At 41.1% G+C, this 14,072-nt stretch overlaps 1 protein-coding gene across 2 annotated transcripts in view; it reads left to right on the forward strand.

Annotated features, from left to right (window-relative positions):
• LOC126377008 (aminopeptidase N-like) overlaps positions 1-14,072 on the forward strand; it is a 63,883-nt gene that overhangs the window by 42,572 nt on the left and 7,239 nt on the right. For both annotated transcript variants that reach the window (XM_050024590.1, XM_050024591.1), the window contains exons 11-16: positions 6,869-7,009; positions 8,230-8,290; positions 11,174-11,336; positions 12,110-12,246; positions 12,958-13,037; positions 13,479-13,588. In XM_050024590.1, coding sequence (XP_049880547.1) covers positions 6,869-7,009; positions 8,230-8,290; positions 11,174-11,336; positions 12,110-12,246; positions 12,958-13,037; positions 13,479-13,588 — 692 coding nt within the window. The remainder of the gene's footprint in view (positions 1-6,868; positions 7,010-8,229; positions 8,291-11,173; positions 11,337-12,109; positions 12,247-12,957; positions 13,038-13,478; positions 13,589-14,072) is intronic.

Raw genomic sequence — 14,072 nt, forward strand, 5'->3', positions numbered from 1 at the left:
GTACATTTACCTCTTAAACAAACCATAGAAGAAACTATCAACATATGTGGAGAAACAAAACAACAAGCTGTAACCAGATTGTAGCACTTAGAGAAGAAATTTGAAAAATCAGACAAGTTGAAAACAGAGTATAAAAAGGTTATTGAAGAATACAAGGAAATGGGTCATTTGAGAAAATCCGATACACAACACGACATCAATGCAATATACTTGCCTCATCACGCGGTGATACGTGAAGACAAGGACACTACAAAGGTCAGAGTTGTGTATGATGCCTCTGCCAAAGGTTCTAATGGACATTCTTTGAATGAGGCTATGATGGTGGGGCCGGTACTACAACCAGATCTTCGAAGTCTGATAACAACTTGGCGCACTCACATGATATGTGTAGTTGGAGACATAATGAAAATGTATCGAATGATCAATATGACAAAGGAACATACAAATTTGCAACGAATAGTCTGGCGAGATAATCAAAATGAAGAACTGGAAAGCTACAACTTGACAACTGTCACCTTTGGTACAGCAGCAGCTCCTTATCTGGCAGTACGAACATTAGCTCAAGTAGCGGAAGATGAATCCTTAGAATATCCAGATGCTGCAAAAATAATTAGAAATTCATTCTACATGGACGATTTGATGGCAGGAAATGAAAGTGTAGAAAAAACAAAAAAGATGTGTGAAGAAGTAAGAACAGTGCTGGAAAGGGGAGGATTTAAAATGCAAAAATGGTCAAGTAATTCAGAAGAAGTTTTAGAATTTCTACAGAGAGAAGATACAACGAAAGATACAATAGAAATAAAACTAGACAAGATTATCAAGATTCTTGGATTGACATGGGATAGAAAAAATGATGAATTTGAAATAACTGTATACTTACCTCAGATGACACGTCCTGTTACGAAGAGATCCATTCTTTCCGATGTTGCCCGTTTATTTGACCCTTTTGGGTGGTTGTCCCCAGTTATCATTTCAGCTAAGGTTTTAATTCAAAAGCTTTGGCTTTGTAGCTTAGGATGGGACGACGAACTGCCGATAAATTTGAGAGAAGAGTGGATGACCTACAGAGATAATCTGATTCATCTACAAACCATAAAGATACCTAGATGGTTTAAGACAACACCTTACAATAACAAAGATGTACAACTTCACGGTTTCGCAGATGCATCTACTCAAGCATATGCTGCAGTTACTTACCTTAGGGTAGTAGAAGATGGCGCAGTACATGTGACAATGATGGCATCTCGAACAAAGGTGGCACCATTGAAACAATTATCTGTACCCAAATTAGAGCTATGTGCCGCTGCCTTACTAGCAGAACTTATTGGTGATCTCAAGGATATTTTAAACATTCCTATGGACCGTACTTTTGCATGGACTGATTCAACAGTGGTGCTTTCATGGCTACAATCTCACCCGGGCCGATGGCGAACATTTGTTGCTAACAGGGTGGCGGACATAACTCGAATTATAGACAACGACCGATGGCGACATGTTCAATCCGCCGACAACCCCGCTGATATCGCAACAAGAGGCATACAAGCATGCGATCTAGTTGCAAAAGAAATTTGGTGGACTGGACCGGAATGGTTAAAGGAAGACAGATTAGACTATGACAGACACGATATTCCACAGACCAATTTAGAACTGAAAGTTACATTACACACAATATTACAAGAAGACGAACCGATTTGGGAAAGGTTTTCAACGTTATCAAAAATGAAAAGAGTATTAGCCTATTGTAGAAGAATGAAAAAAGAGAATGATGAGAAGGAAAAACGACAAGGATACCTTATAGCAAGTGAAATGGAAAAAATATTAGAAAACTGCATAAAATATTACCAGACTTTAATTTTTGGAAAAGAAATAGAAGAATTACAGAAGGATGGCAAAGTCAGAAAAAGAAGTGTTCTTATTACGCTTTCACCGTTCTTAGACGATAAGGGATTGATAAGAGTGGGAGGACGACTCCAAAATGCTTCAATAGCGGAGATGACTAAACATCCTGTGATAATACCTGCTAAAGTACATATTACAAACCTCATCATAAAAGAAGCCCATACAAAGACACTCCATGGAGGCATTCAACTGATGATGGCCTATATAAGAACACGTTACTGGGTCATAGGACTAAAATCAGCGGTTAAAAAATGTATAAAGAACTGCAAAACTTGTCTTATTGATAAAGCTAAGGTGAAAAATCAGTTAATGGGCCAGTTGCCAGCTATGAGAGTCAATGAGCACAAGCCCTTCTTAAATAGTGGCGTGGACTACGCCGGGCCTGTATTTATTAGAACTTCTAAGGGTCGAGGACATCATGCAACGAAAGGATATATATGCCTGTTTGTTTGTATGGCAACGCGGGCGATTCACTTAGAAGTGGCATCAGACCTCACAACTCAGGCATTTATGGCAGCATTCCGGAGATTTATCGCACGTAGGGGCCATTGTATGCACTTATGGAGCGATAATGGCACCAACTTTGTGGGTGCCGCAAAAGAACTGAGAGACCTATTTAGAGGAGGAAAAAATTCTGTCACCCAAGAAGTAGCAGAGCTTTTGGCTAATGACGGGACAACGTGGCACTTCATACCACCCAGAATGCCAACATATGGTGGCCTATGGGAAGCCGGAGTCCAGTCGGCAAAGAAACATCTATCCCGAGTGAACAAAGATACAAAACTTACGTTTGAGGAGTTGACGACCTTATTAAGTCAGATTGAGGCATGTCTGAATTCACGGCCTTTGTGTCAAATGGATACGACTACAGAAACACCACTGACACCGGGACATTTCTTGGTAGGTGAGCCTATAATTACTGTTCCTGATCTCAACTATGAGCAACGGAAGGTCAGCCTCCTAACAAGATGGCAACTCATTCAAAGACTGACTCAAGACTTCTGGCATCGTTGGCGAACGGAGTATCTCAATACTCTTCAACAGAGATATAAATGGCAAGATATTGTACCATCACCTGCAGTCGGAGACATTGTAATAGTAAAAGATGACGGTTTACCCCCAACAAAATGGCTATTAGGGAGGATAAAGTACATTCATCCCGGAGCAGACAATTTAGTGAGAGTAGTGACAGTGCAGTGTAAAGGAAACCACGAACTGAAAAGACCATTATATAAGATTATTCCACTGCCTAAAAATCCCGAGTGAGTTATGTCACGGTGGGCGGTAATGAGTAGTACTTGATGTTCTAAGTGTAATGCATGATAGGATAAATATATGAGATAAGTACCTATAAGGATTATTCATATTGGAAAATGTGTTTACAAAAATACTTATTTGCAAAATCAACTTGTCGGTAAAATTATATATTATACAGTCCATTCTTGTTAAATTATATTTTGTATTAGGTAAGTACTTATATTGTGTAAAATGTTTATACTTTTCCAATAGCCTGGTAATGCTTTTATCTGTCACTGTTTTGATAGTTATGTATCCTTATACTTACGTAACGTTTTTGTCAAATTACCAATTTTGATTATGTTTAATAAAAAAAACTATTGTTTTTGGTGGGCGGAATGTCCGAGTCATTATATCATACATATAAATGCACACAATTTGTTTTTAACATCAGTTAGAATAAAGTATTGGAAGGAAGAGAACGTCTTGTTATTCATCACCGCCTCCACACACAATTTTGGACCTTAATACAATAAACACAGGGCATGAAGAAACTAATAAACCCAATAGTTTAGCAAAATCTCTTAATTTACATTTATGTTTTGACAAAAAATATCGTACTGTATGTTTTATTTTTATTTTCTTTTCGTCAGGTAACTTCATAATCATGTCTTTTGAATTGAAAACAAATCCAAGAAATTTGCAAGAAGTTTTTGGAGTTAAACAGCTTTTTTCGAAGTTAATTATAAAACCAAGATTTTGTAATAGTTGTTTAGTGGTGGTTACATTATTTTCACATTCATAATAATCCTTTCCAATAAAAAACATGTCGTCTAAATACACGACTGATATAAAATTATTAGATCTCAGGTATTCCATAACTGGTTTAAGTAGTTTAGTAAATACTAACGGTGCTGTACATAAACCGAACGGTAAACAGTTGAATTCATACAACTGACCATCATAATTGAAACGGAGAAATTTTCTATGAGATTTATGAATGGGAATAAGAAAATATGCATCTTTGAGATCTAAAGAAGCCATGAAACAATTTTTAGTTATAAATTTTGATGCTGTACGATAGTCTTCCATTTTGAAATGGTTCGTTTTTATGAATTTATTTAAACATTTTAAATTAAGTATGAATCTCTGACTACCGTTCGGTTTGGGTACCATGAAAATACTTGAAATGAATTCGTTTTCCACGTGATTACATGCCGAAATGGCATTTATATTAATTAAATCACCGATACAGGTTTCAAAATCTATGCGTTCTTGGTTAGACCTTGGGCATGTCACAGGCTGATTCGATTGATACGGAGTAGACTTAAAAGGAATTTTATAGCCCTTAATCCATGATAATAATATAACGTCCTGTGTTATGTCCTTCCATTTTTGAACAAAATATTGAAGACGTCCAGCATAATGTACCTGATGATCAGAAGCTATCGCCTCCGCTGTGGCTGGGTCCTCCGCGGCGGCGAGCGCGGCGGATGCCGCTGCTGCTGGGCTGCGCCGCTGCCTCGCGGCTGCTGTGGCGCTCGCAGGTTGGACCGGGAGCGGACATTGTCGTTGGAAGGCTTGTTGTTCATCTTGCGATGTTGAGGCTTCCAGTTTAAATGGCTCCTATTTTGGGATTTATTTGCAAAATTTGCTTTAGTAAAAGTTTTTTGCATTACATATTTAAGATCATCTCCAGATCACTGGATGTTTTTTGCGGCTTTCAACCTTTCGGACAGATTTTCTCCAAATAAATACTTATCTCTAGCTGATTCGACGAGGGCGTCTTTCAGACTTGTATTTATTGAAGATATTACAAATTTCCTTCGATTTTGTGTTTCGTATCTATGAATGTCACACAACAAGCGACAAGCATCACTTATAGGTTTTAATATCTTCTGTGTAGATGATTCCTTTGAAACAATCAAATTAGTAGCCACTGCAAGTGCCGATATTGCTACGCCAAGCTGTCTTTGTGTGTACATTAAAGCAGAATCACGTTTCACCATCATATCAGATATGGCTGCTTTAGCTTCCGGGTTGAGAGTAGGTGCGAGAAGTAGCTCACAGTTACTGGGCACTAAATACTCTTGTAAAAGCGCATCTCTTACATCTTTTGTGAGGCCTTTAGACAGTACATTTTGCCATCTATTCGCAATATCTTTGTGAATAGGATTACCGAGTGTGATATCGGTTTTTGGGGCATCTCCAAGCAACTGCAAAATTTCTTCATCTAATTGTATTTCATTAGACTTGTCTATTTCATCAGTACCTGGTTCTCTGTGTACATCTGCTGTTGTAGTAATCTTCGACGTGGTAGGCAGTTCGGTACATTCTGGCGAAGTAGATCTTTGCCTTGTTGGCGAAGGTGAGCACAGGTGTGACTCGTGCACCTCGCCACGTGGTGACCGCGAGGCTGTGTGCGAGTCTCGGCGCGAGGTTGTTCTCTGGCGGGAACGACTTCTGCGTGGTGATCCACGTGGTATGAGTGGCATGTTAGCGCGTTCTCGCGGGGACTCTTCATTGGACACGTTGATGGAGTGCGCTGAAAAGGACGAAGCCTTTTAATATCATCGTGACAGTAACAGCCCAAAGTACAGCAGTACGTATCACATAAGTATAAGAAGACAACCCGAACTATAGTTGCCCGTATTGCCAAAGGCACACAGTGAGGTGATAGTGACAACCCAAATAATAGCAGCACGCATCACACGTTTTTGAAAAAAAAAAAATATTTTTTACTTACGTTCAGTATCGCTATCCGTAGACGAAGACAAACGTAAAACTCGACGACGAGGTAGGCTATTTCGTAATAAATCTTCTTTTAATTGTTTAAATCTTTTGTTCAATTCCTTTTCCAAATTGGTAGACTTCCGTTTTCCCATGTTGGCAGTATTTTTACTTCGGGGCACAGATAGAGCGTGCGAAGGCTTGAGCACGAAGACGAAGAATGACACAAGAACTAAAATAACGGGCGCAGGAAAGATCAATGACGGATGGTAGTGTTGCCATATTAAAAACTTAAATCTACCAATCTTTAAAAATTCGTGCGGGGGTAAAGCTTGGGGGCGAACCTACACCATGTAAACAATAAATCGCGTCGAATGAAGCTGTGAAACATAATTATAAACAAAACAGTCACTTATTACAAACAAAAATAAAATTAAAAAAAACTATAATAATTAAACAAAACTAATTATAAAACAAATTATATACAATTAACAGTTCTTTAAACTCCGTGGTCTAGTGGTTGAGCGTTGGGCTCACAATCCGGAGGTCCTGGGTTCGATTCCCGGTGGAGACATATCACAAACATTACTTTGTGGTCCCTAGTTTGGTTAGGACATTACAGGCTGATCACCTGATTGTCCGAAAGTAAGACGATCCGTGCTTCGGAAGGCACGTTAAGCCGTTGGTCCCGGTTACTACTTACTGATGTAAGTATTTAGTCGTTATATGAGTCATGTCAGGGGCCTTTGGCGGCTCAATAGTAACCCTGACACCAGGGTTGATGAGGTTGGTACTCCACCTCACAACCACACGATAGAAGAACAACAGTTAAACTAAAACTTACTTAAAAAGCCCGCCTCCAATCCTACCCAGCGCTAATGTACCCATAATGCTGGCTGCGTCCATGACTTTAACGTTACTATTATTATTAAATAACATCTCCCACACATACCTACAGATGTATCTCTACCTACCCACATTTACACACAACTGTAACTTTCAGAAACGCTACATCAACCTGGGCGTGAAGGCTCCGACAGCGGTGTCGTGGTGGATCCCCCTCAGCGTGATGTGCCAGAGCGAGGCTGACCAGCCAGCAGAGCCAGTGCAGTGGCTGAGCGTGGAAGAGGGCGTCGCCAACGAGGTACGATGTATGATGAGGCGAAGGAAGCTTAAGGCCTCGAGTCCTGCAGACACCTCCTAATTTTATTTTAAGTTATACCCGTCATTTTCTTATCCGCCGAAAAGATGGTTTGCACAGGAATCACCACCATTATGGTTTTTATCTAGAAATAGGAACCAGAATTAAAACACATAATAACGGGTTCTTACCGCGTTTAAATGGGGATATGAGACTCCTATACCCATTTAAACGCGGTAAGAACCCGTTATTATGTGTTTTAATTATGATAATAACCGCGTAAACTTAAAACAATGTATAAAGGAACCAGTCCAAAATGATGAAAAGAAAATCGTTTTAATGTTTTGAAAAAAGTATTTCATATGACTATTTTTGTAAGTAGCCTATAACTTAATGTATTTAATAGCTATTACTTGTCACATATTATTATATCAAAATCATTAAAACTGTAAGTAAATCTTTTACTAAAAGTTCAAAATTGCCTTGCAAATGAAAAACATTGGTCGTGGGTACCTGCTTAATTTATTTTTTACAAAATGGCAACGGATGGAGATTTTTTTTTTTTAGTTTTGGTTTTCCCCGAAGGGTAAGGCAAAGGGAACTATGCCCATACAGCCATGTCTGACGTATTTTTTTTCTTGATGATTAATGAAATGATGAAAGGTGATGATGATGAAACCTAAGCCCCCACCCTCGGAGTAGACTCCTACTCCGAACCCCAAACGAATTAACTCAAAAGTCCGCATAAACTTTTGAGTTATGAAGCGGCTCCCCGGCACGAAGCGAAAATAGGCAGATACACTTTGTTTATTGAATACTCCAATATAATAACACTCGCGAATGTCTTCCGACTAACTTAATGCGATCATTAACCACAAAACACCACTTCGTATTAATTATTTAGATTACTCAATGAAGAAAGCAACTGTCCCGTTCCCGTTTCCCGCCGAAAAGCCCAACGGATGGAGAGGACGTGGGATGACGTCAGCGCGGCTAAACTTTTTTTTATTTGCCCATTCGGGCAGGCAAAGGGAACTTATTCCATACAGCCTAGTCTTTGGTCGTCTTGATCTTTTTTGGAGAAGCACCCAGAAAATGTGCGCGGCTAACCTTGAAATGTTAGCTGTCACTTTTGAGCATACCTTGCATTAGTTATACCATGCTTGTAACCTTCTTCAACTATTATATCTACTGTTTTTCACGATGTTCCTTGTCACCAGCAGCACCGCTTCGAACACTCGGCGAAGGCAAACGAGTGGATCATATTCAACTATGACATGATTGGTACGTATCATTCTCAAAGTCAAATATATACACTTCTCATCAAAAAAATCGAAACACTTCCGTTTTCATTGTTTCTGTCCGAATTTAACACAAAAAAGAATTCATACGATGAAAAAATAGTATTTTATGCAACAGTTGTATAAGAAGGGTCAAAAAATGCGAGTGGCGTGAGTTGCGATGTGAGCCTTGGCGAACATCGCAATAAGAGACGCCACGAGCATTTTTTGACCTAGTTATACAACGTTGCATACAATACTTTTTCTACGACGACGTCATTTTTCCTTTTTATTTTATACTTTTTAGTGTTTTGAAACGAAACACAAAAATTTTCCAATTTATTTTCCAACGCGCGGGAAAATGGCGGCAAATGTATACTTTTTTTTTATAGTATATCTATGGCACCAAACAAAGTAAAGGTGCCAGTTTCCAGGTCAAAAAAAAAAAAAAAACAACAACAATGCTTTTTTGCCGACATTATAGTACAGTTACACTTTGTAAACAATGCTTTTATAGGCCATAGAGCGTACACTTTTTCAAAGAGTTTAATTATGTATGTACTTATATTAGACTTTTTGGTTATTTAAATGCCAGATTAAAGTAGAGGAGTAGAAAAAATACATAAATGTATAGCTGGCAGTTTGGCCATTACAGTAATAAGCGAAAATTCTAAATTCAAAATTAGAATTTCATTTGTTTATCTTATAAACGAAATGAATCACTGTTTTGAGACAAATGTGTGTTTAGGGTTGGAGTACATTTAGCGTTTAAAAACTAAAAATTGGCGCCTATCCTTAAACTTTTTGTTTTTTATTTCAATACTGTGACTTTGGGACGTCTGAAAAAGGTTTTTTTTCTAAAACGTATCGATACTTCGCCCACAGAAGCCGCCCAAGTTGTGGCATTGCTGGATTCTGGCCTTAGTCAGCGTGTTGTGGCTGCAAGACTGCATCTAAGCCTGTCATCTGTTCATAGAGTCTATAAACGTTATCGGAAGACTGGTTTGTTCACGCGCCGTTCAGGATCTGGCAGGAATCGGGTCACTTCTGAGCGAGATGATCGATTTATTGTAACAACTTCTTTAAGAAATCGACGCCTTAACGCTTTTCAACTGCAGCAGCGGCTTCGTGTTGTACGAAGGGTGGCTGTAAGTGACTCTACAATTAGAAGAAGGTTGAAGGATCGTGGACTGGTACCGCATAAGCCAGCAAATGGGCCGAAATTAACTGCAGACCATCGAAGAGCGCGCCTTAACTTTGCACGTGAGCACCTAAATTGGTCATACCTACAGTGGAGCAAAGTTCTCTTTTCTGATGAGTGTAAAATTATGCTGTATGGTAACGACGGAAGGAACAAGGTCTACAGAAGAGACGGAGAACGCTATGCACAATGCTGCATTGAAGAAAAGGTCAGCTATGGTGGCGGTTCTGTAGGTATGACCAATTTAGGTGCTCACGTGCAAAGTTAAGGCGCGCTCTTCGATGGTCTGCAGTTAATTTCGGCCCATTTGCTGGCTCATGCGGTACCAGTCCACGATCCTTCAACCTTCTTCTAATTGTAGAGTCACTTACAGCCACCCTTCGTACAACACGAAGCCGCTGCTGCAGTTGAAAAGCGTTAAGGCGTCGATTTCTTAAAGAAGTTGTTACAATAAATCGATCATCTCGCTCAGAAGTGACCCGATTCCTGCCAGATCCTGAACGGCGCGTGAACAAACCAGTCTCCCGATAACGTTTATAGACTCTCTGAACAGATGACAGGCTTAGATGCAGTCTTGCAGCCACAACACGCTGACTAAGGCCAGAATCCAGCAATGCCACAACTTGGGCGGCTTCTGTGGGCGAAGTATCGATACGTTTTAGAAAAAAAACCTTTTTCAGACGTCCCAAAGTCACAGTATTGAAATAAAAAACAAAAAGTTTAAGGATAGGCGCCAATTTTTAGTTTTTAAACGCTAAATGTACTCCAACCCTAAACACACATTTGTCTCAAAACAGTGATTCATTTCGTTTATAAGATAAACAAATGAAATTCTAATTTTGAATTTAGAATTTTCGCTTATTACTGTAATGGCCAAACTGCCAGCTATACATTTATGTTTTTTTTTTCATCGTATAAATTCTTTTTTGTGTTAAATTCGGACAGAAACAATGAAAACGGAAGTGTTTCGATTTTTTTGATGAGAAGTGTATATTTATTCAATTAATAACATACTCGTAGTTACAATCTGATTCGTCAATTTTTACATAAGTAAATGTCTTTTGTTTTTACCTTTGATGGGTTTGACCGACAAAACCGACAGAGGGATTGTGTCCTCTAACATGATGGACTAATGTTATGGGCGATAGGCTGATCCCTTATCACCATAAGGTTCATCATATCCATCTTTGGAATTCGTATCAACAGTGGCTGCAAGTTGTCTTTGATTACTTGTGGCTCTGCCCACCCCATTAGGGATTACGGGCGTGAGTTTATGTATGTATGTATGTGTTTGATGGGTTTGCCCTTGGCCCTAGACTTGGCCGAAAGCATTGACGAGGCCTACTAACTTGCATCAGTAAGTAGTAATCGGGGTCAACTGCTTAACGTGCCTTCCTAAGCACGGTTCACCTTACTTTTAGATAATTTGGTGATCAGCCTGTAATGTCCTAACTTCTTCTTCTTATCGTGTGGGTTGTGAGGTAGAATACCAACCTCATCAACCCTGGTGTCAGGGTTATAATTGAGCTGCCAAAGGCCCCTGACATGTCCTAACAAAACTAGGGATCGAAAAGTGATTTTTGTGATATTATCCCGCCGGGATTCGAACCCAGGACCTCCGGATCGCGACTCCTCCTCGACCTCAGAGGTCAAATTTTAATACGTTGATAAATGCTCTTTCTCCAGCACCCTACCGCATAAACTATGACAAGCGCAATTGGCAGCTGCTTATCAAGACACTGAACAGCGACCAATACAGCACCATCCCACAGCTGGGCCGCGTCCAGCTGCTGTCAGACGCCTTCGCCTTCTCGTGGACACAGCAGCTTGACTACAGCATCACATTGCAGTAAGTCATTTCTACACCCCGGACACTTCATACAAAAAACCTTGCTTAACACAGACACATTGGTGTGTACAACACATGCGCATGTTGGTGTGACGTTGAGTGCGGCCAAATAGGAACTTTCCAGGCTACGTTTCCCAAAACATTATATAATGTTTTAAAAGGTCACAATTTTGATTTTGATAATGATACGATTTGTCGCATAACCAGAAACATACGTAACTTCATAATTAAAGCACATAATAACGGGTTCTTACCGCGTTTAAATGTGGATATGAGACTCCCGATATTTCGACACTGTTGCAAGTGCCATGATCACGGGATGACTGATGAGATTGGAGCGGAGTATGTAGATCCATAATTTTCTAAGGGCACATATCTGTCTACCCTCTTTCTTTGCCGCTTGTTTATGTTTTTGATATCGGAATGTTCGGAACCATCTGAACTCGCACCAAACTTCACTTTCACCATTTTTCACCGCATTAGGCCGTTTCAAGCTTTTTACAACACCTACTACTAAAACAATGTATACGTAACTTCGTCACGTCTAACTAGGCGTTTAAGTGTTCTGAATCTGACCTGGTCCAAACGAACCAGCGGCATTGCCCCGTTGCACAGCCACTGACAGGCGTTGGACCAGGTCAGACGCAGACCTAGGGTCACCCCCTCTGACTTTGAGTCTCCGGCCGATCTCCCTGATCAATTCCCTCGCCTCACTACCCCAAGTTTTAAAATGTTTGTTTTCAACAAACAATGATTTGATTTGTTCTTTGCAGATTAGCGAACTACCTCCAACGCGAGATGGAGTATTTGCCGCTCATGTCTGGTCTGCGCGGCATCAGCAAACTTGAGAGCGTACTACTGAGGACGTCCGAGTACGGAGCGCTGCAGAAGTTCATCCGCCAGCTCATAGGTGACCACATAAACATAACATAAACAGCCTATATACGTCTCACTGCTGCACAGGCCTCCCCTCAATTAGCCGGAGGGGGTATGGAGCATACTCCACCACGCTGCTCCAATGCGGGTTGGTGGAGCTGTTTTTACGGCTGATAGCCGGGACCAACGGCATAACGTGCCCTCCGAAGCACGGAATCATCTTACTTTTTCGGACAATCAAGCCTGAAAAGTCCTTACCAAACAAAGATCGAGAGCCTAACGCTCTAACCACTAGACCACGGAGGCTGCATAGGTGACCATAACATTGTTATACAGCAGAGAAAGCCGAAGATGTAGGTATACGAGTCGCCAAGCTTCAGTGGAGATGGGGAGGAAACTTGGCAAGATGGAACGACATCATTCGGACTAAAGTTGTTACGGAATAGTGGCCAAGGATATGCGATATCGAGACAGACCATCAGCCCGATGGTCGGATGACATTGAAGTATGCCAGAAAGCAGTGGATGAAACTTGCACAGGACCGGAAAGGATTGCGTGAAAGAGAGGAGGCCTATACCCAACAGTGGGTGGATTCAGGCTGAGTAGGTAGATAGAACCCACTCTGTCTTCCTTCCTGCACCTTGTGACAGGATCGGAGACGCTTTTACCTGCGACCCGCTGGTGCCGTGTGTTACCCGACCCTCCCAGTCATTTTTTTTTGAATAAGCATTATTGTATTGTACAGGTGACCAGTACATGCAGGCGGGTGGATTGTCCAGGAAGGCGATCCTCAACGGGGAAGACCTCAACAGCGTCAAGTTGCAGGTGCGTGTCTGGTTAAGTCATCATCTCCCTAACGTTATCCCGTCGTCACAAGGTCCGCTTACCTAACCTGAAGATTGGACAGGGCCGGTTTTTTACAGAAGCGACTGCCTGACTGATCCGCGAACGGAAAACCAGTTCATAACACTTTCATTTGACGAAACTTATTGAGGCAGTATGCTAAGGGCTCTCACGCGGTACAAAATTTAAGACAACAGGCCTGAGGTGCCCAGATGGGCGCGATCCTTCGCTCAGGGTGTCACTTGAGAGGATTATATTTGTAAGAGTTAATTGACCCTAGTGGGCCGATAGCGATAAGCGCTGAATGAGGGAAATCGACCACGCCGGCGAGGTCGGTATCGGGGACCAATACACTTTAGATGACATACCTCCGAAACGCATTTAATAATCTTTGACTTAGACGATAAATTTGACTTCTTGCAGACGTTAACATCGACCTGGGCGTGCAAGTCGATGTATCCTGGGTGCGAGGAGAATGCAGTGGATCTATTCCAGCAGTGGATGGACGAGACCGACCCGGATGCCAACAACCCGTGAGTGCAATACTTATATACTTTATTACAAGGAAAAAACGGCCTCAGTGGTCTAGTGGTTGAGCGTTGAGCTCATGATCCGGAGGTCCCAGGTTCGAATCCCGATGAGAACATATCACGAAAATCATCTTTGTGATCCCCAGTTCGGTTAGGACATTACAGGGTGATCACCTGATTGTCTGAAAGTAAGATGATTCGTGCTACGGAAGGTACGTTAAATCGGTGGTCCCGGTTACTACTTAGATGATGTGAGTAATCGTTACGTGTGCCATGTCAGGGGTTTTTGGCGGCCCAATAATAACCTTGATACCAGGGTTGATGAGGTTGGTAATTCACCTCACAACCCACACGATAGAAGAAGACAAGAAAAAAATTTTCTTTACACAGTTGTCTCGACCATTATAGACGGCGATACAGCTCACCACCTATCACGTTGGTCTTACAGAAAGCTGGGTAGTACCCACACTGCAGTAGCGTGGTGGAG

Source organism: Pectinophora gossypiella, chromosome 22 (assembly GCF_024362695.1).
Source record: "Pectinophora gossypiella chromosome 22, ilPecGoss1.1, whole genome shotgun sequence".
Classification (NCBI taxonomy): domain Eukaryota; kingdom Metazoa; phylum Arthropoda; class Insecta; order Lepidoptera; family Gelechiidae; genus Pectinophora; species Pectinophora gossypiella.